This window comes from Rattus norvegicus, chromosome 1 (genome assembly GCF_036323735.1).
Source record: "Rattus norvegicus strain BN/NHsdMcwi chromosome 1, GRCr8, whole genome shotgun sequence".
Lineage (NCBI taxonomy): Eukaryota > Metazoa > Chordata > Mammalia > Rodentia > Muridae > Rattus > Rattus norvegicus.
The window spans coordinates 45,634,372-45,662,220 of record NC_086019.1 but is presented as its reverse complement, the minus strand read 5'-3'; the positions used below and the strand labels follow the sequence as shown (position 1 = coordinate 45,662,220).

At 40.3% G+C, this 27,849-nt stretch overlaps 2 protein-coding genes across 14 annotated transcripts in view; one reads left to right on the top strand and one right to left on the bottom strand.

Annotated features, from left to right (window-relative positions):
- The window catches only part of Ipcef1 (interaction protein for cytohesin exchange factors 1), a 202,794-nt gene extending 194,825 nt beyond the window's left edge, over positions 1-7,969 (top strand). For all 3 annotated transcript variants that reach the window (XM_063266112.1, XM_063266118.1, XM_039081247.2), the window contains one exon: positions 7,479-7,969. In XM_063266112.1, the coding sequence (XP_063122182.1) occupies positions 7,479-7,571 (93 nt within the window). In that variant the 3' untranslated portion in view covers positions 7,572-7,969. The remainder of the gene's footprint in view (positions 1-7,478) is intronic.
- The window catches only part of Oprm1 (opioid receptor, mu 1), a 253,352-nt gene that overhangs the window by 156,502 nt on the left and 69,001 nt on the right, over positions 1-27,849 (bottom strand). For 8 of the 11 annotated variants that reach the window (NM_001304737.1, NM_001304735.1, NM_001304733.1 and 5 more), the window contains one exon: positions 23,465-24,405. The exons of the other annotated variants lie outside the window; for them this stretch is intronic. In NM_001304737.1, coding sequence (NP_001291666.1) covers positions 24,367-24,405 — 39 coding nt within the window. In that variant the 3' untranslated portion in view covers positions 23,465-24,366. Of the gene's footprint in view, positions 1-23,464; positions 24,406-27,849 lie in introns of those variants that run through there. 11 annotated transcript variants of the gene reach the window in all.

Genomic DNA, 27,849 nt, shown 5'->3' with positions numbered 1-27,849 from the left:
TTCTTCCTCGTCATTTATGTAGGAGCACAGTTCATACTCTTACATTGCCATCTTTACTCTTATTACTCTTTACAGCCCATCTCTTCTGCCATGGAAAAGGCAAATTAATTGTCCAACTATGTCACCAACAGTGATATTTAATATTACATGGTTGAAGAAAACTGTGTGTTAGAGGGGGTAGTTAAGAAAAGCTTCAAGCAGAGATGAGAAAGAAATTGGACTTTGATATTGATGCAGATGCAGGAAGAGGAAGATGAGGGTGGTGTAAACAGAGGGAAAGACAACTCAGGAAAATACAGAAGGGACTCACCCTCATGACCTCATCAAATCCCACATACCTCCTAGGGGTCACATCTTAAGTATCATTGATGTGACACATGATTTAGGGAATGATGCTTCCAGTATATTTGGGGTGATATAGTCAAAGTACAGCAGTGCAGAAGAAAAAGTAAACTAAGAAAAAGAAAAATAATTTGTTAAGAGAAACATAAGCAGGTTGACTCTTGGTAAAAATTTTTTTTAAACAATGCCAAGCATATTTTACTGAACATGTTTTGTTCCTGTGCAATTGTGTGCATATGTGTATTTCTTTTTCATGTGTAACTTTATTTCTGATTGAAGATGAGTCACTTTTAATCTGGCTATAGTTTGTCTACTCTGAGTAGATTGATCAAGGAATTCAAGCCAATACAGATCGTCATAGAACATAGGAGAACTGAAAGGAAGGCCTGGTGCACGGTAGGGATCCAGAGTGAGAGAAGTAACAAGAGTGTAAGGCTATGAAACTGGAAATCTCCAGACATCTCTGAGAAAAGGTCTTGAAAGACACTGTTTACAGGGCCAGAAGGGCAGCAAGCAGGGAGAAACCTTGCACTTTTCCTGTGTTTTAAGTGCCTAAACACACTGCAACAGAGGAAGCTTTATTGTTTTAGAGGCCACACTTTACGTGGGATCATAGGTGGAAAAAGGGATCCTAATAGGGTGAGGAAAGGCAGCAGTGGATCAGTGGGCTAGGAGAGCTGTGTGACGCTCTGGATAAACTCCAGACCACAGTTATGTTTGGAATTCTACTCTCACTGAGGCTGATAATGCAAGAGGGAATGGATAGACAGGGCTGGACTTTTGTACACTAAGGGTTTATGGACAGAGTACTCAGACTTAATGATAAGGATGTTTTATTATTGGCTGACAAAGAGCAGATTTGAGCTCTTAACTTCTGACACCTGTATGTGTTGCCCATACATCATGGCAAGGGAGCATGCTTTCTGTCCAACAGAGTTTATGATTCTGTCAAATAGGAAAGCTGAACTAAGTCTCGGATTAATGAGGTACTTTCCTCTAAATTATGTTTCCATCAGTATTGGAGGTCGATCAGTCTGGAGTTCAAGAGTGCTGCCGGATTGTAACCTAATCAGGAGACTTCAAATTACCTTTGGCTGGCTTCTCCAGCCTCTGGCTAAGCTGAAAACCTATGGCTGAAGAGAGCCAGATCCATGCATGGGTGGCACACTCATTCTTCCATGTATGAGTATCTAGTACTGGCTCATGATGATGAGTAATTTTCACATTTGAATTGACCTCACAGAAACACCATCTGCATAGTGGAGAATGGTAAAGGAAGCTTGCCCGAAGGGTGCTGGTATGGTTAGCTTTTACTGTCAACTTGATACAAACTAGGAGAATCTGTGAAGAGTATCTCAATGAGGAATTGTGTATATTGGATTGGCTTGTGAGCATATCTATAGGGGTATTATCTAAGTAGGTTAATTAATGTGTGACAATGACGACTCAGTCCACTCTGGGCAGCACCATTCCTTAGTCAGAGGGTCCTGAACTATATGGGTGGAGAAATCAAGCAGAATATGTCAAGCACGACAGCTTGCAAGCAAGCATGCTTGCATGCATTAATTTTTTTTCTTTTCTCTTGACTGTGGATACAGTGTGACTAGCTGTTTAAAGTTCTTGTTTTAACTTTTCCCCAGAGATGGACTGAAACCCTTCTTCTTCTAAGTTGCTTTTTTATCTGTATTTTTACCACAGCAAAAGAAAGGAAATTAGAACAGGTGCCCTTCTCTGGAAAGAGCCAGAGTATGAGGGGTATAGCTTGGCGCCCTCTGTGGGCTGTTGACTCAGTGCCTCTATGTTCGTAGTCACTGTCAACAGTCTCTGACTCCATGGGAGTCTTGGGAGGTACATCTGCAAACGTCTCCTCAAATAGAAATGGCTGAACTTTATATTATTTTTAAGGTCGATGATGAAATAAATCATAGGCCTGGGAAGTGTGTGAGCCTGAAAGTTGAGGCGTTCTGAAAGTCTTCCTTCCTCCGAGAGGATAAAAGCTGCAGTTCTTTTGTGCGGTAATGACAGACTGTCAACGTCTGTCTGTTTGCCTGACTCCCATTCACGGAATAAATGCTGGTAATTGCTAATTGCCTGGAGAAGAAAACTGACTCACAGCCCAAAAGTGCTTTGCATCTTGATGTTGCAGGCTCTCTGAGCTGCTTTTGTGTCTAAATCAGAGAATGTCTTGCTGGAGCCTTACACTCACGTGCTTCCTCAAACTGCTTTGGCGTTAGATCTATTCAAGTGGGATTTCTGTCAATGACACCTCACTGGGAATGTAAGGTGGTCCTTTCTGTGCATTGTATTTTCCCTTACGTATTCAATAAAGGGGTGAAAGGCATTTGATAAAATTTCTAGCAAGCTGGATGCATGCTAGGGTTGATTGAAGTGCCTACTCACTTTCTCGAGAGTTCTTAAGTGTCTTTCGCTCTGATTGCTTCATTTAGTTATCACAGATTCATGGCTGCAGAAGTAGCAGCATAGCAATGCCCTTTTTATCTTAAGGACAATTGTGACCTCTATATGGTACCCTCAGAAGTTTTCTGGCATGAGTGAGGATGAGAGCTTGACCAAGGCACCTCTTAAAAGGACACTGCTATTGCTTATTCAGTCTCTGTGACATGGCTGAGAATTTTCTGACTATCAGGATGTTCTGGGTTGAAAGGAAGTTTGAAGGCAAAGGATTGTTAAGGAGAGAAGTCAGAGTTTGAAGTGCAGTGCAGAGGGGAACCATTTACAAATTTTCAAATGGAAAGAACAGGACTATTCCTGGGATCTCTCCAGTGTCTGTTAAATGTCTGATACTCTGCCTATCTTTTCTGCTGGGGTCACATGTCAATAATAAGAGTCTGGAGTCACCAGTTTGAGTGGGCCCAGTGTAGATTATTCTCCTGCCTCCAAAGTTACTTACACTTTCTTCATTTGAACTGGAGGTACAAGGGGATCTTCCAAGTGTCTTGAATCTCCTTCCTCCAGATGATAAAATGATAATATTCATCTTGAATCTTCTGTCTCCAGGTGATAAATGATAATATTCACCTAGAGTGAGGCTTAGGCAATAGCACTTTGTATTTTCTAGCAATTGGGTGGCTTTAAGAGAGATGATTTAAGATTCACTTATGACCAAAGGCCTTCTAAACTATCAATATTATCAAAATCCCATTAAACGCTTTTTGACTGAAAGTCTTATTAGTAGAGTTTTATTCAATCCATATGTTAATTATTAGTGGATTTGCATTGGTAGAAACATACCCTGAAATAAGATGGAGGGTTTGAAGGGTGAGTGGCTACACCCCATGTATTAGTTATTTGTATATTTGCCGTGACAAAATATCATGACCCAGGCAACTTATAAAAGAGAACATTTAGGGGCTGGAGAGATGGCTCAGTGGTTAAGAGCACGGACTACTTCCAGAGGTCTTGAGGTCAATTTCCAGCAACCACAGTGACTCACAACCATCTGTAATGGAATCTGATTCCTTCTTCTGGTGTGTCTGAAGACAGTGACAGTGTACTCATAAAATAAATGAATAAACAAATAAATCTATCTTTTAAAAAGAGAGAACATTGATTCCATTTTTGGTTTTAAGGGTTAGAGTCCATGATTGTTGAGCAAAGGCATGGCATAAGGAAACTGAGAGCTCATATCTTGACCCACAAATAGGAGGCAGAGGGTATTAACTCAAAGTGGCATGAATTTCTTTAAACCTCAAAGCCCATCTCCAGTGACACAGCTCTTCCAGTAATGCCACATCCCCTAATTCTTCCCAAACAGTTTCACCAGCTGGGGACAAAGTGTTCAAATATATAAGCCCGTGAAACTCATTTTCATTTAACCCTCTGTATTCCACTCCCTAGCTCCTATAGACATGTGACCATATTATAATGCAACATGTATTTAGTCCAACTTTAAAAGTTTCCATGTTCTTTCACAATCTTGACACCATTTTCAGGGACAACATTCAAAATCTCTTTTGAAATTCAAAGCAATCTCTTAATTGCAATCACCTGTAAAATAAAATAAAATAAAGTGAAATAAAAGCCAATTATACACTTTCAATACACCATGGCATAGAATATCCATTATCATTTTAAGATGGAGAAATTGAATCCTAGGGAGGAAATACTGAACCATAGCAAGACTAGTCTAGTGTCAGAGGACTTAGATGGCTCCATCCTTTCATTTTGCTGACTGCAATACATTTCTATCTCGTGGTCTAGCTTCATTCCTATGTGCAGCTCTCCTTGGCAGATATCCCAAGTTTCTGGCACATGGATCTGGCATCCAACAGAATCCAGGCTTTATTTTTATAGCTTCATTGTATGAAGATATTATATAGTGGCCTCTTGGAGTTTCCATACAGAGATTCCCCTGCCATACTCTTTACCACTGTGGCTCTCCCTAAACACAGAGGAAGACTCTACATCCCCTTTCCATGCATGTTCTTTATGGCTAAAGTTTGAACCACATGGATGACATTGCTTAGTTTGACTACCCACTTGTGGAGTGAACCTTTCCATCACATTTGTAGCAGCTTTGATTTGTTGTTACTTTTTGAGAGTACGAAGTTCACTAGGTCTTTGCTTTCTCACAGGTTGGAAGCTTAGTTGGGCAGGGTCTTGACCTTTATAGGCACCCTTACCTTTAAACCAAGCTAGATCAAGGAGATCATGTTGATTACTTGGTTCTTTCAGCATAAGCCTTGACTCCAGCATTAACCTTCCTGGTGTCCTTTATCTCTTATAATGCACATTCTGTATTTATTTTTTCTCCACTTTTCCTTGGAGACCTGCATAAGAATGGTAACTAGTAACCACACAATAGAGTCGATATTAGTCTGTCTTCAAGTCTCCTCCTCCAAAGAAATGCTCTTGTTACTTTTAAATTTAGCTTCAGGAAAATTCTTAAGACAAGGAGAAGAAAGCAGTCATGTATATACACACACACACACACACACACACACACACACACACACACACATACACATTTGCTAAAAATTTACAAGAATAGTCTGTAACCAAGTTGCTAGTATTGTTCTCATCTAGTCTTTTGATTGACTCTTCCAGTCTGCATAGTTCTTAGCACTTTCCAAAACCCTACTAGGATGATTCATTAAGTTCTGTTTACTGTATTCTATTGCTTTTCTAGTCTAAAGTCCCAAAGTATTCCACATTCTTCAACAAAACCACATGGTCAGGTCTGTCACAATAATATCCTACTACTGATAACTTCTGATTTACTTTTCTCTTGTCAAAATGCTGTGACAAAGGCAACTTATAAAAGTAAGTTTTAATTGGGTATCCAGTTTCAGAGGGTTCAAGTCCAGCAGGAACAGCTAAGAGCTCACATCTTGACCCACAGATAGGAAGCAGAGAGAACTAACTTAAAATAGCACACATCTTTTTAAACCTTAAAGTCTATTCCCAGGGATACACTTCCTCCAGCAAGGCCACATCCACTCACTATTCAATTTTTGAACACTTCTACCAATTGGAGAATTAAAAAATATGAACCTATGTGACCCATCCAGCAGGTCCAGTTATTCAGGGTCCCAAAGAGGCGCTACCTGAGTGTCAAGGGGGGGAGAAAAGAAGAAGACCAAGCAAGGTTCCGTTGTCAAGGTCTCGTTTATTGAGAGGAATGTACAGCATTTAAAGCTCTGAAGCAGGAATTGAAGCAGGAACTGAAGCTTAGGGTGGGGGAGTACTGAGAAGTGCCCAAGGATATAAGGTGAATCCCTAAACTGCAAGATATCCTCCTTTAACAAAGAGGCAACAGTCTTTCGGGGACATATTCTTTGAAAAGGTCGAGCCCTTCTCAGGAATCTGCTCAGGGCAGGGCACTAGCTTTGCTCAGGCTGAAACATCCTGTGATTGTTCCCTGAATCTTCCTGGGAGAGGCTTTTGTCCAACAATCTCATAATCTTACAGCAGCCATCTTAGGGGTGAGTATCTGTGGCCATACAGCCCAGAGTCACGTAGCCACCTTGAGCTATACAGTCACAAAGCAGCCAGGCCCAAATCCAATAGGCTCCCTACACCTATGGGGACCATTATCATTCAAACCACCAAACTCCTCAGTGTGAGCCTATGGCTCAGAATTTTGACTCTTGTTGATGGCTGCTTTGTGATTGTGGCTTCATGTTGGATTCTGAGCTCTTTAAAAAGAGATAATGGCTTTTTAAATACTGTTTTTTTTAAAGTACTTATTATATCTAATGGAAGTGAGTGAATTTTGAACATCATTCATAAGAACTTGCCACCCCCATTAGAGAGTCAGGTCTCAACTTGAGTTTTTTGTCTTCTATTTTTCTTTTCTCTGAGTCAGGCAACACCCCATTCCTCTTTGTCCTTTTTAATTCTCTCCATTGATCTCCACTTTTATTCATTCATTTTATTTGTCAATTTTTTCATATTAACTCGGGCCATTATTTTTTTTTGAGGTCTTATGAACATAAAGCATTATATTATTGCACACACAATAGGAACACACACATGTATTATGTATCATATATTATATAGATATATATGGATTCAAGGTATATATGTATATATCACATATATATGGTATATATTCATATATACATATGAATATATTTGTACCATCTTCTTGTCCTATATTAAAGACCATTTTCATGCCAGTCTTTAAAATAACTTGGAGCACAATTGGAAAATGATCAGAATCTTTGATTTCGAGTTTTCAGCAATTGCCATTGTGGCTATCAATATAGAATATTTATTAAGTAATTGATGTTTAATTCATTGGTTTCGAATTATAAACATTTCTAGTTTGTGAATGGAATTCTCAAAAAAACTTAGTATATAAATAAATATTACCTAGTTTAAATGAAAAGAAAACAAAAAAGTTATTAATACTTTGTGATATTTTTCACACTTTGGGGATATCAAGGACAATTCCGATGCCTTATTTATTTCTCTGTAGTAGAAAAAAATAAAGGTAAGCATCAACAATTAACAAAAGTCATTTGTTGATCTTGTATTAGGCATGAGCAGACAGACAACAAACATAACCAGAGGACAGAAAGATATGAAACTTATCCTCCTGATTGTATACTGTAGCTTCAACTTGCCTCTAGATTTATTTCTTCAATTACATACTTCTGTTTCTATTGTAGTCACATGTCGTCACCCATTGTTGTGTAGCAATTTCCTCACAGACAAAACATTCCAGCATGGAGGGAAGCTTATTAAGACTCAGGATGTTCTGAAAGGAGGTGAAACATCCAATCCCTGTACGGAGGCTCATTGAACTCAGGAAACAAACAGCTCAAAGATCTCTAAAGTCCTTGAAACTGACCAGCTTCACCAGGACTCTCCTTCCTCAATGAGATATAAGCAGACAGGACTTCTGAGAGACACTCTCTGTTCAGGCTGGTGGCCTGGAAGAGGCTGATACTGCTCACAGCTCAGTTGCCAGGAAAATATACTCTGCAACCTGTTGACTGCCTGAAGTTGTTCAGTGTGCTCCAGGTACCCAGCTTTGGTAAGCTGTCACCTATGTTCAGGTGAGCTTTTGTGATGCAACTGTCTTTGATTCATTGAAGCTTCCAAGACCCCTCATGCCTATTCTCAAAAGAAACCCCAATAAAACTCATTGTTTCACTGAGTTGTACCTCGGTGGTATCCTTATTTTGCTTTGTCATTAGTTCTGGGTTGAGTAGAGACTTGTTCACATCTTTCCTCTAATAGTGTCACACAGCTCCAAGATGCTTGAGAACTGATTTTATTGAAAGTGCTATCAATCTCAGCCTTGATTTTCTTGTTTGTTAAATGGGATTCTAGTAGTATCACCCAACAATGTTGCTGTGAAGATCAGAGGAAATAATAACCCTAAAGAATTGAGGGGCACACTGCAAATGGTTTGGTTGACAAAACCTTACAAGGTTAATACTATTATTAAGTGGGCTGCAAAGGTACTCTGTATTCTCAAATGGTAATATGGGAGTTTGCTTTTGTCAGACAGGGATGGACAGCTACCTACACCTTTGTGTGCCCTCCTCTTCTACACTTCCATCACAAGCAATGTGTTAGAATCATTTCTAATACACAGCTTTGCCCATGCTTTATGATGTACTAGAGAAGGCAGGCTCAGATGCTGCCTCTATCCCATATGTTTTTACATAAGGTAAAGTTTTGCTTGTGAATTTCAGACTATGTCCATGGAAGAAATGGATATGAGCTAGTTGGGAGAGTGCAGACACAGGGTTGAAGGATTCACTGGATACGGAGGGAGGATGCTTAAGTGCTCTAGAGAGGGATGTGGGTGTGAGGAGAGAGAAATCTCAGCCTACAGCAGTGCTTGGTCATAGTTGACATCACTTCCCTCATCACGCAGCAGAGATTTGTTGGCCTTGTTTTATTAAGAGTTAGGATATTCCAGTGTCTAATTCCCAATGGAGTTTCTCCTTTCTCCTTCTCCATGGGGTAGAGGGATTCTCTATATTAAGTATTTAAAGTTTACCTCCACAAAATAGGTGAGAGTGAGTTAGTAATGGGAGGATGGAAGATAAAAAGCGATAGCTCAGGTAGAGCTTGGGACAGGTGTGACACAGGTAGGTGACTCCATGTTTTCTCTTTGCTAGGGCTTCATGCCTCTGTCAGCTGGAACCTACTGGACACATTTAGATGTTCCTATAGTACCAACCAGTCAGTCCCCTTTCTCTGAGGAGAGTGAGTGACTCAGGCTTTGAGTGGAAGCTGAAATCTGTCTTCCTAGGTCTCCTACACTCAAAAGAGAATGTTTTCCCTGTCCTCCATTAGGCAAGTCAAAATAATGAGCCTAGTGTGCTCTAAGAGAGTATCTGTGGTCTACAATGGTATTTCAAGAGGGCATTTTCATTGTTGCTGTTCTGAGTCAGGATCTCGGTCTAAAGTTCAGGCTGACCCAGAACTACATATATGGCTCTATATATGACCTTAAACTCACGGTGATCCTTTGCCTCAGCCTTCTGAGTAATGAGATTACAGAGTCACCAAGCACTGCTTTAGAAGATATTAAATATCATGTCCTTTTCATTTTCTTATTCTAACTCAAAGTGTTAGAGTCCTGAGTTTTCTCTCAGAAAACATGCACTTCTTTTCAATAAGAAACAGCTACAAATGCTGGCCTCCAATAGAGAAAGTTTACATTCTGCTTTCATTCCTTGGAAGCTCTACGTTTCTGCAAAGGTCGAGGAAAGTCTACACTTCTGGACCTCAGACTCATGTAGCCAAGAGAAGTCAGCACTGAGATTGCTCAGTTCTGCCTATGGATTGTGTCAGTGGGGAGGAGATAGACTAACAGCAATGTTTCTTTGCATGTCCACCAAGATTAAGTATATCAGTATGTGGCTTTCACATATATCATGTTATTCTTAGCTTGTCATTTGTAACGAAAAAGGAAACAGTAAAAAACAAACAAACAAGTTTTGTCAAAACCTGGGAAATGGTCCGAGATTTGGTTGACTGTACTCTATTCCTGGGAGTCCTATAACCCCATTAAAAATGTTTCATAAATAAAGGCTTAAGCTGTCTCTTCCCAACATGAACTCTCATTTCAATAAGTTCTTTCTATCACCTTTTTTTGATGACTGGGTTGGCTGCTATCCTCATTTTTCAGTTTTGAATAGTGTTTCTCTTTGACTCTATCCTGAAAATGCATATGAATTTTAAAATAAGCTCCTCAGCTGGCCAGTTTCTGGAAGGATGCTTCTGCGGGCTGACCTGATTACTCCTGCTATCTGGGTCAGAAGCTTGGGGAGGAAGCTTCCGAGTCACGGCTAATATCTTATAACATGTTGATGTCCTGAATATAATTTATAGTTCCTGATGTGGATTTGGGTCTGTCACATCTGCAGCATTTTCAATGCTTAGGACGCTAAGCTTTCCCAGTCTGGGTGTTTGAGGGTTTGGGAAGGTTCTGGTGACTAAGGGTGAGTTTTTCAGGGACATTGTCTCTTCTGCCTTCATCATGCACACATTGTAGACCCTCAGATCTTGAGCATCCTGAGTTCTTTTGGTCTGGACAGCTCTCATACACCAAAGGCTCAGGTTCTATGTGGGTGCATTAGAAAGGGAGACCATGTTGACAATATTGACTCTATCCCACAAGGCTGTCTTTCTCCCAATCCTTTGGATGAAACAATTCTGCCTCAGGGTACTGGAAAGAGTAGCTCATTCTTAGTCTCTGGGTACCAACGTAACTCTGCATTTTCAGTAGGTGTCTGAGCAGAATTAAGTGATGTATCCATCCATATTCTACATATACATATGCTCACAGTTATATATGCACACATGTATTTGTATATGCCTCCAGCAAGGAATTTGCATTCAGAAAATATAAAGAACTATAAGTCAGTTGATCATAATATTTAGCCCTAATAAAGAATAGATAAGGGGGTTGGGGATTTAGCTCAGTGGTAGAGCGCTTGCCTAGGAAGCGCAAGGCCCTGGGTTCGGTCCCCAGCTCCGGAAAAAAAAAAAAAAGAACCAAAAAAAAAAAAAAAGAATAGATAAAACATTTATATAGGCATATTAAGCAAGAAAGCATCCAAATGTTTTTAAGGGAATGATATTTATTATAATTCTTTTTCAAACTGAAAGTTATTATATAAGATATCATTATATCACCAATAACTGAAACCTCTAAAAAAAGCTGGCTAGAGCAAATGTTGACCGGAATAGAGAGCGCTGGAACGCTCTTAGATTGCAGGAGGAAAGGGAAATGACTTAGAGAACCACTGTGATTTATATACCAAATTGTTCTGTACTGAGATATACATATATGATCTCTGAGAAAAATAGACCCTCCAATGCTATGTTCCTGAAATGCCCTTCTCCATCCCCAAGGTTTTTGTCAAGTACAAGGTGATGAGAGTAGGTCATGACCAGAATAGATAAAGTCACCCCCCGACCCCCAACCTACCAGGAATGAGGGCATCAGCATTGTCTGCACAGACAATATGCTTTTCTGCATCTAGGTGTGGCCATCTGCTCCTTGGAAGCTGGTGATACCAGGACCAAGCAAGCTGGTGATGCACTACTGAGGTAGTCTAGCTTGTGACAGCCCTTCCCCATAGTAGGGAAGTAGGGACTGTAGTAGATGAGCACTGTGGGCAAGATGGGTGCTTTTGCCCAGCCAGCCACTGTTGGTAAACTTTCTGAAGTATATCATTTGGCCACAGTCTTCATGGAATTTCTGAGTAGCAGCCGTGTTGGTGTTGTTGTAAAAATATAAAAATACAAAAAGTAACACTGTCTTTTATCCCGCTAAGTCCGCACTGCAGTGCCCCATGATATCTGCTAGGTATCTCTGCAGAAACACATCCCAACTCCTCAGCAGCCCAGTGTCTCCTGCCGCCACACACTTTGCTACACTCAAATCATCATATAAAAGAACACACAACACAATAATCTTTGACCCAGTTGATAAGATATAATTGCCCACCTAAACATACAAAGCTCAGTACTATCCATCCCTTAGGAACATTAATAACAACCTGTAAATACACAGAGCGAGATCTTTACATCAGCCTCCATCGTCCTGCTGCGGCTTCTCCTCCCTTTCTCCCTCCGTCTTTTCCTTTCTGTCCTAGTCTCCTCCTCTTCCTTCAAACTTCTCTCCCGCCCATCCTTCCTTCTCCTCCAATGACAGGCCTCCTTCTATCCTGTACCTGCCCCTCACCTGTACTTTACAAATTCAATGGGGAGAAGGTTCTGGTGAAGTCACCTGATTCCTGAGTACCTGAGGAGGCAGCTGTCCTTGGGGCAGTGGAATTAGCATCAAAATACAGGGCAAACCACAACACGTTGGCTCATGCATGCACCTCATAGATCATCCTTGTTAAAAGGTTTTCTTGTTCTAATTTCATGTCCCAGTGAATTATTCTCAATTTCCTGCAGCCTGTATCACACTCCGGACTTAATACTTGGAAAAATAGTCATCTCATGAGAAGAGCCAGATGTGTACATATGGGGTTTGCTGACACTGAGGACAGCCTAGGTGTCAACTGTGGTGTATTTTATGTAGGTGTGAAGGCCCTTGTGGTCTTGTCTTTAATTGTTAGGAAGTGGAACACCATTCAAGGTTTGGGTGGTTGAAGAATAGTAATGAAATCGTGTGTCAGGAAGTTGCATCTTGTGGTAGTCGGTAGAACTCATACAGGAACACCTAACAGTTTCTGTAAGTCTCTCAAAGACTTGAGATTGCCCAGGTTTTGAAGTAGTTTGTTTTCTCACTAAATGCATTAGCATGAGTGAGGTGACTTCATACACAAAAGAATACCTAGCCACTAATTGTGCTGTCTGTCTCACCAATGGAAATCCATATTTCTTACAAAGACTTTCATTGCTTCGTGTGTATCGGTAGTGTGTTTTACTTTTTTTTTTTTTCTTTTTTGGTTCTTTTTTTCGGAGCTGGGGACCGAACCCAGGGCCTTGCGCTTCCTAGGCAAGCGCTCTACCACTGAGCTAAATCCCCAGCCCCGTGTTTTACTTTTGATAAGTGTGTTGGAAGTGACTTTAGAGATTTGCATTTTCAACTGTGTATTTTTACAGCAGAAGGACTTTGCTGCTGATTTGCACTTTGGCTTGATTGATAATGCCAGCTAAGGAAGCTGCATTTGTGGAGGTTTGAGACTACTGTGGTTTTACAATTAGGAACTGTAAAGACAACAAAGCCTACTTTTTAAATTCCTTTTGAATTACTGAGTACCAAAGTTAATATTGTTTTTTAAATTAATTTACTAATTTATATACTATTAGTATAGTACTTTAGCTTAAGCCTATATTACAACATTTATCTGGAGATATTTAATATTTAAGTGTGTGTATGTGTGTGTGAGTATATGAGTGTAAGTGTGTATGTGTGTGTGAATATCTATGTTTGTGAGTGTGCATATGTGTTAGTATGTATGTGTGCGTATATGTGTGTATGTGTGAGTGTGTGTATGTGTATGTGTGTGTGTATGTGTGTATGTGTGAGTGTGTGTATGTGTATGTGTATGTGTGTGTATGTGTATGTGTGTGTATGTGTGAGTGTGTGTATGTGTATGTGTGTGTATGTGTGAGTGTGTGTATGTGTATGTGTGTGTGTATGTGTGTATGTGTGAGTGTGTGTATGTGTATGTGTATGTGTGTGTATGTGTGTGTATGTGTGAGTGTGTGTATGTGTATGTGTATGTGTGTGTATGTGTATGTGTGTGTGTGTATGTGTATGTGTGTATGTGTGTGTATGTGTGTGTGTATGTGTAAGTGTGTGTATGTGTGTGTATGCAGATATGCATGCATGTGGAGACCAGAAGCTAACTTGGTTATAATTCCTCAGGTGCTGTCTCTTTTATTCCTTGAAATAGAGTTTTGTGCTAGGCCTTGGAGCTCATGGATTAGGGTAGGATGACTGAGCTATAGACACCTGCCTGTTTTCACTTCTCTACCTCTGGGATGGCAAGTGCATGCCACCATAGTTGTCATTTATTTATTTGTTTGTTTGTTTATAACATGGGTGCTAGAGATTGAACTCAGGTTCTCATGAGACTATTAACTCCAGACAGATCAGTTAGATATGAGAATAAAAAAGACAAAAGCTTTATTTGCTTTACAAGTAGGTTTTCTTTATTAATCATATATAATTATACATCACATGCAAGAAATCACAATACAGCCCAAAATGTTTGTGGATTCTGGCACATCAACGGTCACACAGTGCAAGAATTTACATATTTTTTTACATACAACTATTATAAGCAGTCACATAGAAATGCTGCAAAAAGGATTCAGTGATGCTCCTAGCTCTTGATGCACTAGTCAACACTTTGATCTACATAGGAGCCATTGCAATACATCAGATAATTTTTGGAAACACTACATTTGACCATTTTATCCTACGTGGAAATGTGCACAAAGTATGAAGTGATAGCTTAGTCTTCTTTGCAATCAAGAGTGTTTATTTCTGTAATAGTTGCATTATTGTAGGGCCAACATATTCATGTAAACACTAAAGGAAGGTCTTTCAGGAGAGAACGCTGTGTACCTTTGAGCATTCCTTCATGAACCGTCACAACAAACCACACATACACATGTCTCTGGCAGGGGTAAAGAGGTAAACCCAGATTCCCAGGGAAAATACTTTTGAAAGGCAAAGTCTGTGTGTGTGTGTGTGTGTGTGTGTGTGTGTGTGTGTGTGTGTGTGTCGGGGAGGTTGTTAAAAAGAACCCAGCTAGGCAGCATGCAGAGCTCATGCTCGGCCTATGAATTTCATTCACAGTTTTGGGAGATACTATTGTGGTTTCATTTACACGGATACAAAATCAGCAAAGCATGACCTAGGTTAGACCTCTCTTTTTGGCACTTCCCGTAAATTAAGATGTTCTCCTGTCGCAGAAGCTGATCTCAAATGCTGAACCTAGATTTGCTTCACTCCCTGATTTTCAGGAAAGGGGTCAGTTCCAGTCTTCTCTCATACCCCAGAATGAAAGGAAGCGTCGAGCAGGCAGAAGGCTGGATGCTCTTAGTAGAGTAGACTCTACACTGGGGTCCAGAGGCGGACGCTTCTACTTCCACTTGTTTAGCTGGAGAGATATGCAGCTCCCAGGCAATGATCTATTTAAAATATGTGTACTTAACTTCATGAGAATCTAATCAGATTTATTATTACATTTTGATATTTTTTCTCTGCTGAAACATTACAGACTATTTTTAAACAGTGTCATTGGTTACAGGAATTTCAGATGTATGACATGCATTTTATTTCTAGCAGAAATTGTCTTTGGATATCAAGAATGCATTGTCAGTTATAAATAATTCTGTGACATGTAACACACCTGATGTTTAAACTCACAATTTTCCTTTAAAAAAACTTGTTTATTTTTTACATCTGATAGACATTGTTAAATGTATTTTTAGAAAGCTCTGTTTGCAAACTTATGTACTTATATCCCATGTAACATAATGAGATGAAAGCAAGACCACTTCACATTTTAAAGATGACTATTAATGAGGGGAGAAGCCCAGGGAACGTATTGCCTAGTAGGAATTGTCATTTCATCTTTGATTCTAATTAAATTAAAATATCATTATATATATATATATTCATATATTCCTTTTGTATGGGTTGACATGTTCCTATATAAAGACAGATAGAATTCCATATAATAACATTGATATCACTACTATCTTTATAATTGCCATGTAGTAGGGATATGTATATTAATATTTCTAACTCAGTTTTGAGTTAAACTAATGAAAGTATTTCATCAAACTTATAAAAATTGATATTCTGACACTCACAAAACTGTGTTCAAGGCTGAAATTTTTATGACAGGAATATTAAATTCTAAACAGGAACGTTGGATTTTGTGGGTTCAGACTACAGTGGTTCATACGTTGAATGGAACTAGTACCTCGCATAGAGATGAAAGAATGGCTGAAATAAGAAAGGTCAGTTGCAAGCATATTCTAAGATTCATTTTATGTGTCTTTTCAGAGTAAACACAACAACAAAACAAAGCAAACTAAAATGGCATTTGCAGTTAACCTATTGGTTCTGTAGCTTCAACTATGGTGATGAATCAATGATATACTAGATGGATGCTTCCTATTCTGACCACCGTTGCCAAGTAATTCTCACAGGTTCATGGTATGATGATAATGAAGTGTTGGTGGTGATGACGATGATGATATTATGTGTGTGTGTGCCTATTATGTGTGTGTGTGCCTGTGCATATGTGTACAAGTGTTGGGGAGTCTTGGCGATTTTAAAGTATCCTGAAAATATCAAGACCCTGCTTGATAGCATATGATTTTATTAAACCAGCCATTAAGAAAATAACTAAAAATAACATAATGACCCCCTCCATAGGGGTTGTATTTCTGAGAGACTGCAAAACATTTTCAAGTCCTGTGGGAGGACATATGTTTATCAGTCATGAGGTTGAGTGTATATACTTCGACACTGTATGTAGAATGATTTTCCAATTGAATATGAAAATTTTTGAAAAACAGAATTTGCAGTTAAGAGATTCATTGACATTTTAGTTTTTGTGATTCAGCTTCTCAAACCATACAGTAAAATTCAAATCGTATTTCTATGATGTTGACAGAAAGTTGTTATGTTTCAAAATATTATAAAAGACAGACCTACGTATAAGCTCCTATGCTTTTTTAACATGTCACAGCCAAACTGAGTTTTGTATGTAGAGCCAGGCTTATATTGCTTTCCAAGTTTTTCTATAGAGATGTCAGGATCTTGAGCAAGTTTGAACCAGAAAGATCACTTCTCACTTAAAATTTATGTCAGAAATAGCCCAGCCATTCTCTGACAATTCCCACTAACTGGATTCCTCCTTTCTCCCTCAGTTCTGTAGTTAGGCTTTTTCCTCCATGGGGTCTGTGATTGCTGGCTTCCAGCTATCTCCAAGAAGCCAGGCCAGTTAGAAAATAACCAGCAGGCTCTTTCCTCTGTCTTCAGAATCAATAAGAGAACAGTAACCTAATTGATCTCTCAATTGTTTTCTGGTAGCTTCGGTCTTGCCATAAGAAAAATCAGCGCTTTAAAAGATACTCAAATTTTTATATGCCCACCAGTGCACGTGCTGGGACCAATGAGTGGTCCCAGTGCTTAGTTTTTCCTGAAATCAATTGTATTGAACATTATAGGGGATGGAGTGTCCACTACTAGAAGTTATTTTGTGTAATGTGGTTTATAGAGTATTTAAAATATTTGATTAGAAGGAAGGCATTCGTTATAAAGGGAGTAGGAATACGTCATCGAGATAAATGTCATTTTTATTTGGTTCCTTCAGTAAATGGAAAAAGTTTATCAAAAAACAATCAGAAACAACCTAGGAGGATGGCTCATGCCTGCAATCCTGGCATTCAGGAGCCAGAGGCAGAAGGATCATCAGGAGTTTAAGGTCAGCCTAGGATATATAGTGAATGTTAGAATAACCTGGGGCACAGTAGGAGACCCTATCTCAAAAACAAAACAAAACCTCTCCCGAGCAGGCAAACCTTGAACAGAACCCCACAAACAAAATCTAAAGTCACTGACAGTTCTGGTTAGCTCAGTTTTCTTATTTTGCCCCAAGTCATGTCTAAGTTGAGTGACTGAGTCACCGATACAGAGGAGATTCTGAGAACCCTTTTCAGTTTACTATCTGGGGTTCTGAGATTATAAATCCCTAAAATAAGCAGTTACTTGAACCTAATTTACATAAATTCAGTAGCTTGCATGGAAAAAAACAGCTGGGTAGGAGGCCTGTTGAGTTTCTCTATTCCCCTGAGAAATAAAGGCCCAGAATTTCCATAAAGCAAATGAGTTGTGAGTTAATACTCCTGATCAGTAGCAGCTCCCCATTGAGCAAAAACAGGGGTGAGCCTGGGGGCAGAAGGGAACAAATTGTATCATAGCTGAAGAGAGGGACAAGAGGCCTTGTCAAGCTCCTGGTTTTTTTGTTTGTTTGTTTGTTTTGTTTTGTTTTGTTTTGTTTTGTTTTCCTGTATGGACCCCTGCAGAGGCAGGAGAGGACATGGGGAATCAGGTTTGCCACCTGCAGAGATTCAGGAGAACAAGAACCAGCTGATTGAGGCTCTTGGTAGGAAGGATGGATATTGAACATTAAAAGCTAAATGGTTCAATATTCAAAATGATGGAGTACAGCCAGCCATTAGGAGACATGGAGAAGGGGAGTGGCCAGCCAAGCGCTCAGGCCTGTCTCAATAGGAACTGTTAACATGCGCGTTAACCCATCTAGGACAGAAGGCGGAGGGGGATCTGGTGTCTGTTGTTGTAAGGAGAATGTATCTGTAAAGATACGTGTTTCAGGCAGAAATGAAAGATCCAGAACACAACAAGAGATGAGCAATATGACAGGCAATGTATCCTCCAATCAGAAAACAACCAAGCAAACGACAACAAACCACGCTTCTTAGAAAGTAAGCAAACAAGGTTCAAGGATTCACAGACACTCAGCCATTTTTGTCCACATTTGTTGTCTTAACAGCGCCTTCTCTCTTTTTAAAGTGTCTGGTCGAATCCCAAGATAAAGTCCGTTCATTTTAAAGCATAAAGGAAGTCTTATCCGTAGCAAAGGCAAAGCCACACAGAAAGAACAGAATTAAATACCACACCTCAGAACTGTGCTATAGAAAGAAAACCAATGCAAACGGCATATTCGTGGTTGAGGATCATAGAATTCTAGCGTCTCTCAAGACCTAGCAGGATCTACCGGCTCGCCTCTGCCCAGAGATCTTTGAATGGTGTACTGAAGACTGGCTTCCTGCTTTGAGCTTTCCCAAGGACCCCTGGCAGCCGAACTGAACCTATGGAGTCACTCGCAACCTGGAGGGGCTAGGCACTGAGTTTGTGACTTGGTTGTTTGGTTGCCCCACCAAACAGCGATGTTGCCACTGTCCAAGATTTACAAAGTATCTCAGCAAACCACAAGTCCATCTCCCCAGGGAGCCAGGACATGGAAAACATCAGACACTGGATTCAAGCATTGTGCGGTATTGTGGTGCTTCTGCTGTCCTCAGGATGGAAAAAAATATCCCAGAGTCCTTTGCTTTGACCCCTTGGAGAAATCACGTTCCCAAAGTCAAGCAATTGTAACCCCTGACTTCTCTCTGGTATGTGTTAATTAAAATGGCTTTAACCTGCTTAGATTATTCAGCTCATCGCTGCTTTTCCATGGAAGTGACTTTGTTTGGTTCCAGAGTCTTGGGGAAATGGCCACTGTTTGATTTCTTCCCTTACTCTTCTCGAATCGTCCTTTGCACATACTACTTCTCCTTGTATTTGCTAACCATTTGGCATTTGCTAATCGTGTGTTCATGGAAAATTTCCCAACATTAGTCGATAGTGCCAATTAAATAAAACATTTCTGTGTTTGAAGCAAAACAACAGAAGTTTCTTTCAAGAGGCCTGAAAGGAAATAGAACATCACAGCCTGCTTTTGAGACTCAGTTCCTTTTAAAAAATCAAATTACAAGGTGGGAAGAAGGAACTCACAGACAGCATTTGAACATTCTTTCCTGAAAGATATTTTTGGCTGCTAAATATTCCTATTATGGCTACATGTAACACTGTTGAGAAAAAAATGTGCCCCCTCTCTCCAAAAGGTCTTCCGTGCTAGCTCTCCAAGATCACAGAAGAGATACATATTTTCTACTTCAAAGCTGCATATATTGCTGAGAACCTAATGTTATTAGAGGGACTTTAAGCAAAACTTAGATCTCACGAGCCGAGCACAATTATGTTGTGAGAACCAAACTCTTATTTGATGCAGGATACAGCTCTGCATGGTGGCAAATCATTGAGAGAAATAGACAACTTCTTTATGAGAGAGGATTGATGTTACTATTCTTTGAAAACCAGAAATGGTAAAGCATCCTTTGGAAGTTATAAATATGTCTATGTTTGTGTTGAAACCTACAGGATTTTTCTGATTAACATTGAGTGGTTTTGATGAATGAAGGCATGGCATGAATTATACTAACAAAGTTTTTCTTTTTTTCCTGGTACGTGTGATGGTTCACACTAGTAAATGCCACACTTAGCTTGAGGCAGGGAGATCGTGAGTTCAAGGCCAGTTGGGGTTACATAGTAAGTTGGAAGGCAGCCCGGGCAATGACATAGGAGCCTGTCTTGGGTAGAAGTGAAAAATAAGAAAGGAAAAAAAAGAGGGTAGGCTTCCGCTGAAGCTGTAACCTGTCAAATAACATCCAATTAATACTGTATAAGTTGGAAAACATTGGAGGGAAATATACCCATCCACGAAAGTAGTTAAGTGTATGCTTCTTGTAGACCCTGGGCACATATTCTGAGAAAAAGCCAGTTTTCAGGGGCCTGCTCATTACACACTTAATATAGGTTTAATAACAGACTTTTCCAAAGCACTTTGTACTTCCTATAAACTTGTACTGTGACCGTCATTAAAATCTGTACTTATGGCTGCACATAAACTTTACACAGAGGAGGGCAGAAGGAAGAGGATTGCCTTTCCCAGCTATGTCCAACTCATGGTCCAAAGGCCCTGCCCACTTTATAGTCTCAATTCTAAGCTTCAGTCATCTGCATGTTCGTAGTGTATAATCCTATAACTCGCCCACACTGGTTATAGTAAACAGACCCTCATGTGCTTACACTAAGGAATGCCTTCCATGATGACATCTGAATACCTTCACACATCATGCTCATGAAGTTGTTGGCACCTGGGCTCGCTTACTCCTTGAACAGGGGCCATCCCATAATTCTTGGAACTTTTTATGACAGTGGGAAGCAAAGAGTGTAGGGTGAAACTATTTCTGGTGAAACTGAATCATCTCCAGCATTGATGCCACAAACTTGGGCCTTTCATGTGTTCCTGCCTTAAGTCTTAGTGCATGGAGACCTTAGGGACTGTCTGTATTTGTTCTCTGAGTCATCTCAAAGGAGAGGGAAGAGTGTTATCCCGAAGGTGGGACACACACACACACACACACACACACACACACACACACACACACACTGAAGCCCCTGAACTACCTCTGGTCATTGTTTAATTTTTTGACATTGATAATTTCATGTATAATAGAAAACATTCAGTAAATGACAGACCAAAATTAATTTTTTAAGAAGACTTTGTATCATTACAACCTTTATGGGTACCATAAAGGTTGCTATCATTGTCTACTATTTCAAGATGGGAGCTAAAAAAATCTCATATATATATATATATATATATATATATATATATATATATATATATTGTTCAGTATCATATGTCAAATCAAAACAAAAAATAAACAAAAACCTCAAAATTGTTGGAGATTGGTTCTAATGTTTTGATTCAATTGGGAATCTGTGTGTCCAAATGTTAAAGGTTCACGTCATCAATTAGGTTTTGACTGATCAATAAAGATGCCAATGGCCAATGGTTGGGTGCAGAGTTGCTCAGGCTAGGACACAGAGAAAAATGAGAGAGAATCAACCATGACTCAAGGAAGAAGGATGGGACCCAGGAGCAGCAGGAGAAAGCCAGCCAGCCATGTGAGATTTCAGGTTAAGGGGCCACTGGCCACTCCCCTGATTGAGCCTAGGGTAGCAGGGGAAGGTTTAGGGGTGCCCAGCCTTTGAGTTATCCAAGGCATTTTAAAAATAAGCTAGTGTGTGTGTGTGTGTGTGTGTGTGTGTGTGTGTGTGTGTGTGTGTGTTTCATTTGCAGATCCAAAGATAGCTCCATGGCAGGTGTGCCTGTGCGATCCACTGGAAACACAAAGTGGTGAAGCAAAAACTCACCGCTACACAAAACAAAAACAAATGTTCAAGGACTCGTCTGTTTGACCTTCAGATTAAAGCTCGTTAGTGTCTCTTCTAAACTTGTCCTCAGTGTCACGAAATGAAGGCAGATCCAGAATATTGAAGCAAAGAGTTTAAAACAAAAGTGTGACCCAATTCTTTCTGGGCCGTCCATCTCTCCATTTTCATTGTAGAATCACTCTTTCCTGGCTGAATCCCATCTCTCCTCCTCTTTCCTTTCTAGAGATTGGTCAGGAGAGGACATGCACGGCAGCCACATAATGGAGGCTGCACACAGGAAACCGAGTATGGAGGAGGACAGACCACTGAGCTTCCCACCCAGTAACCCAGAGTTTCCATAGTTTTGGCCAAAGTTCACGCTCTGCCCCCTTCACATCTATAGCCTCCAATTCTGGGACAGCCAAATTAATAGAAAGCAGTGAGGAAGAAACTTCCTTTGTGAAGGTACAGGTGTAGTGAGAAAGAAGAACAACAATCCCATTTTCTCCCATTTTCTTTAACGTTAGGTCACAATGGAAAATTAGTCCTCTGGGCTGCGGGCTCTATGAGCCAGTGAGTTGAGAGTTAGGGTTAGCGTGCAGGCATTGGAAGTGGCTTTCCATGAACAAATACTGGCAATGCCTTACTGGCTTTATAATGTATTTTTAAAGTGAACCTTTTCAGGAACAAGAATTCTGTATTCTTTGTAGAGTCTAAGAGATGATATGGAAGAGATGTATACATACATACATCTGTAGAAAAAAAATTGGACCAAATCCTACATCAAAGCCAAATAACTTTCAGCCACATGTTTAATTCATACCAGGAGGGGGGCATTATACAGAAACACCGAAAAGAAGCCCGAAGAGTAGAAACAATACTGTGTTCTTGAGAGAACTTGATCAAATACCATACTGGAAGCAGGGATGGTCTTCTTCAATACCTCCCTGTGGACATTTCATTCTCCCTAATGAGTCTGATTGCATTGTCCTTTTAAAACTCTAAATCTTTTGAAGATTCTGGTTTTAATTACTTCTATGAGAAAATGTAAGAAGTACAACATAATGCCCATTTATCCTAGGATGTAACGTCTCAGAAATGGAGGTTATTAGAGGCATCATTGAAAGGAAGCATTAAAACACTTATCTTAGAACTCCTTTTCCTCCTCTAATGGATACATGACTGGGTCCATGTAATTACAGCCAATCAGAGCTGAGACAGTAAATTCAGTTATTCTGACCCATGACAGCTGTCTTCCAGAAATACTGCCTTTGGATATCTGGGGTGTATTGGTATCTGTTAGACAGATGAAGGGATGTACATTGTATAGTTGTATCTGCTGGCTGCTTTTAGTCTCTGGAACCCTTGTAAGGAAACCAGAGCCTTTCTTTTCTACTCCCAACTCCATAGACGATGACAAAATTCATGTAATCAGTGCTGACAAAAGTTCAAAGTTCGTTCCTTTGCATGGGCCACCTGGCTCACCCATTTCTCCAGATCTAAAGATGGGATTCCACCAAATCTCAACAGCATATCATGTCAAAGAAAACTAGAGAAGACTTTTCTTTGAGAAGCTACATCGAATCAAGGAAGATTGACATCATATCAAGGAAATCTTGCTATTTAGCCAAGATTTAAAAAGACCAAGATAATGATTATGACATTGCATCAGTGCAAGTCTTTAGGGAGAGAGGTTTGGGGTACTCTTAATATTTCATGTTCAAGTCACAATATAGGGTTGAAAAACCCATCACATGTTTTTTCCTATACGGTTGAGTCTGTCTCGTAATTATGTTTATCGGTTTCATATTTTAAAAGTGCTTAAACTTTCCTGGCACTCAAGGAAAACATCTGTTGTTTGATCATGCTGTTTCATAAGGCATCAGGGAAAATAATACAAAAGAGCGTGCAGTGTGGAGAAATTACTGAAAAAAATGAAGAGAGCGAAATTCTTGGCTTCCTGCTCAGAATGATAGCATGATGAACTCACTGGGTGACCTTCTGAACTTGACCTTGTGAACACTTAGAGGACATGGTGGGAATTAGGAAAAAACAGCCCCTCTCCTAACCCCCACATTATAACTCGAAGTAAATCCTTTCAGAGTGAGAATCAACCATTCTGCAGTTGACACTGTGCTTTCAATCCCTTTCATTTTCAACACACAGCTAAGGAGGAAGATGTCGTCTTCTTTCAAACAATACAAAACCAAGAAACGGAGGTGCCCCTGATGTCTTAACTAGACCATAACTTCAAGGTGAAAGTTTTAAGTTGGAAATGATGTATTCCATCACAAAAGGACTGGAACTCTCTACAGAAGGTGACTGGGTCAGAGGTCAGAGGTAGCATTTACTTTATGTATCACTACAGTGAATTTAACAAGTGACATTATTTTCTTTGATGAGGTCATAAGTATTTGCTTGAAAAATAAAAATTCTACATAGAGAGGGGTCACCTTCTATGATGATCGAAATTCACATACCACAGAGCATTGTGGTCCACTGGGTGTTTCAGATGGTTCTGTACATGAGCTGGATTCAGGAGTGTCCGGTAGTCTCTTCTTTCTGAGTACTTGATACAGTCTGAGCATCTCTCATGTGCAGAGTGAAGTAGCCAGAGAGGAATGACTTTGAATGCAGGATCAGATGGTTTCTCAGGAAACCAGAGCCTCCCACACACCCTGACAGCAACCTGATTCCACGTAGATGGCGGCCTCTAAGCTTAGCGAGGGTCTGGATGGTGTGAGACCCAGTTAGGGCAATGGAGCAGTTTCTGCCTCCAGATTTTCTAGCTGAAAGAAGAGAAAGAGTGAAGATAGTGAGTTCTGGGGTCTCATTAGAGAGCACATTGATGATTGTCTTCTGGGTATGAGAACTGTACTGAACATTGTCTTGTGCTTTTGTTGGGAGCTCAGAATGAGGGCCATCATAAATATGTGTTGGCATATAGTACTCATTATAAAGATGAACATTAGTTTTCTTTAGCTAGAATTTTGCTCAGTAGCCCAGGGCGAGCTTTAATTTGAGATCCTCCTACCTCAGCTTTTTGGGCACCAAGATTGCAGAGATATGCCACACTAGACCTTAGAAAATACATTTTAAGTAAAATTCTTTCTCTTGCTCCATCTTCCATGTTCTCCCTTTCCAGTTAACTCAATAATGACTGAACCAAGATATCAAAAAGAAATAGAATGAAAACATTTTTATTTTGCACACAATTGTTAGAATTCCTTCCTGTTTTCACCCCTGGTGGGAGGTGTGGAGTACACTGCCATTCACCTCCCACTGTGGAGCGCACCCTTTGAGCAGTAACAGGAATTCTGCCCAGCAGTGTGAGAATGTGGTCTAGGGTTTTTCAAAGAGGATTAAGAGAATGGAATGTCTTACAACGAAGCCACTTGCTGTTCTACCTGTTGTTGTAACTAGTGAGGTCTGAAGGCATTTGTGTGGTGAGTAGAAAGGGTTGCAAGATTTTTTTTCCCAACAGTTAATATTTGTAGTTGAGTAAGTTTCAAACCTCAGAAAAGGTACAAGAATCGAGTGGTACAAAAAATGCTTGTTTATTGGCTGAAGAGGTCCACCTGCGAAGTTATCCCACTGGCTCGTTCTCCTTTTCTCACTTCTCATACATAAATATGCACTTACTTGTGTGTACACACACTCACCACACACACTTTATTTTTCAACCACTCAATGTCATGCCAAGATGTATTTGCTAAGAACAAAGACCAGATCAGTTCGATGTCATCCTCAGGAGCAGGTCATCATGGACCAGAAGTTGCTGAACAATCATACTGATGATGCCAGCACACAGCCTACCCTGGAGCTGACAGTTTCTGTGACTTGTCACACAGGCAGTGGAGATAACACTGGTAAGTGCATTGCTGACCACTATGTCAGTGCTTGCTCTTGGAGAAGGTTTGGTTATTGGTCCCTCATGTGCTGAGACTGTGACAGAACCCACTGTATGTGTAGCTGCCATCTGGTCTCTTTGCATTACCCGGTGGGATTCGCGGCTAGAGGAAGCAGCTCCAGCATGTTCAAGGTCTGTTGTTTGCTGCACAGCAAAGCACTGAATCTTATTATCTTTCTGCTGCAATCTGTAGAGTTACCGCAGGGAAGCCACCTGCTTGCTTAGTCATCTCCTTTGGAGTCTTGTTGCTTTTTGTTATCTTCTAAGAAGTTGGGATTCATCGCCAAGATGGTATAAAATTCAGGATGTCAAGCTAGACAAGGAGCTTTTAAAATGGAGAAAAGGCAAAGTGTGCTTATGTGCAGGCACATTTGGACATATTCTGTGGCTGGTAGAAATGTGGTGTCAGAGGAGGCAATGAATATTTTACCTCTGTCCTATCTCTGGATAGAAATGAGTTGGGACAATGTATGGAGGCTGATGAGAGACAGGTAAAATTTAACAAGTGTTCATAGTTGCCACCTGGGAGAATACACTATGGATCCTGTCAGGGAAACCTAGACCTACATCATTATTAGAAACATATCTGAAGGGCAACATGTCCCCAGGGAGAGTGTCATGGTACAGAGTAGTAGTGATAAGGAAAGGAAGGGAGAGTAGAAAAGCTTTGATTAATAGGCTAAACTCTATGAGCTGTTGGCTTTCCATCATTGTGAGGTTGGTAGGGCAAAGGTTAGGCTTTTACACAGCCAACAGTGTTACACAGTGTACCACAGATGAGTCCCTATATTTAAGGACAATGACTACTGTTACCAAGACAGATTCACTTCCCTTGACAAGGACTGTAGGACCCAATCAGCCCTACGTCCAGGAGGTCCCACTCACGAAAACACGGAGATGAAAATCGATGCAATAAGCAAGAGGTTTAATAATCTAGTACACTGGGGTAACCCTGTACTGGGACAGAGGTGACCCTGAAGAACAAAGACCCACACCCTTTATACTGTTTCAGGGTATAGGCTTTAGGTTACAGCATGAATTGGTTATTTCTCATTGGTGGGGCCTATTACTTTTTTTAAAATTCATTGCTGCCTATTGTCCTTTGAATTCATGGGAGGCCCTTGATGGGGAAATAGTTTTGGTATGCAGAGGGAATGGTGAAGGACCCCTGCTAAGGGCGGTTAGCTCATTTCCTGGAACAGGGTGTTATCCTAAATTCCACCTGGTGTTTGCCTAAGGCAGCCTTCGTCCTTAAGTTTGAATCTTACAGGATAACTAATGATAACTATTCTGGATTTCTGTTTCAGTCAGGACCTATGAACAACATGAGAAGATTTCTCCGAGGCCATGACTCCATGGAGAAGATATTCAAAATGTGAGGAATAGTATTGCTGCCAACATACTCTGTGCTGGACAGTCAAACCCTTCCTCCCCAGGAGTGTAAATACTAAGTTTATAAAATTACCCTTCTCTCTACGAAGTCAAAGCCTTCACACAACCATTCTTGCTGGGAGTTCTTACACCACCATGCTTATGTAGGGTCATAAGCCACACAGGAGAAAGGCACTACTCTTTAAGTCATGTGACACCCCTGAAATCCAAAACAGGGGTCAGGATGGGAAAGACACACCCAAGGAAAGGCAGTGATCCCCATGAGGCCTGGAATGCCCAAAGAAGAGTCTATTTAGAAAATCAGAGAAGCTTAGTCCAGACATCATGTCATGGGACCCATACTCTGAAGGAAAGAAGATGGTCCTCACAGGTGAAAGCCTTGCTTCTATGGAATGCAGTTCTTTTATGGAGATCACCAAAAGAGATAGGAAACCATACTTGGCTGTCTTAGAGCAATTGCTTCTTCATAGCCTTTCTCGCCTGATCTTGGAAGATCAAAGAACTCATTCCATGAGTACAATGGAGATTGGTGAGAGGGGTTGGGGATGAATATGAAATTTCATATTGCAATATGCCTGGTCACTAAGCCCTTGGTTCTCTTGTGGGGCTAGGGTTGTGCTTTTAATCAGATAGACTTTCAATAGTATGATGGGGTCTGAAGTAAGTGGGGCTAATTGGACCCCTTGCTAAGCACCACCATCTCTTTTTCTACTGATAATTGGCATGCTTGTTTTGTGAATGCTTAAGATATTCAAGGCAGGAGATTTGTGAAGAGATGACTGTAGGAGATGTGCAAGGAGGTCATGGCGCATCTTTTGGTCTCTTCTATGTTTTAAAAGGAAGCAATTTAGAATTCTAGGAAGAGAAGAGGAAACCATAGCCTTGATGAAAGGATCTGAACACAACAAGACTAATGAAAAATGCAACATCT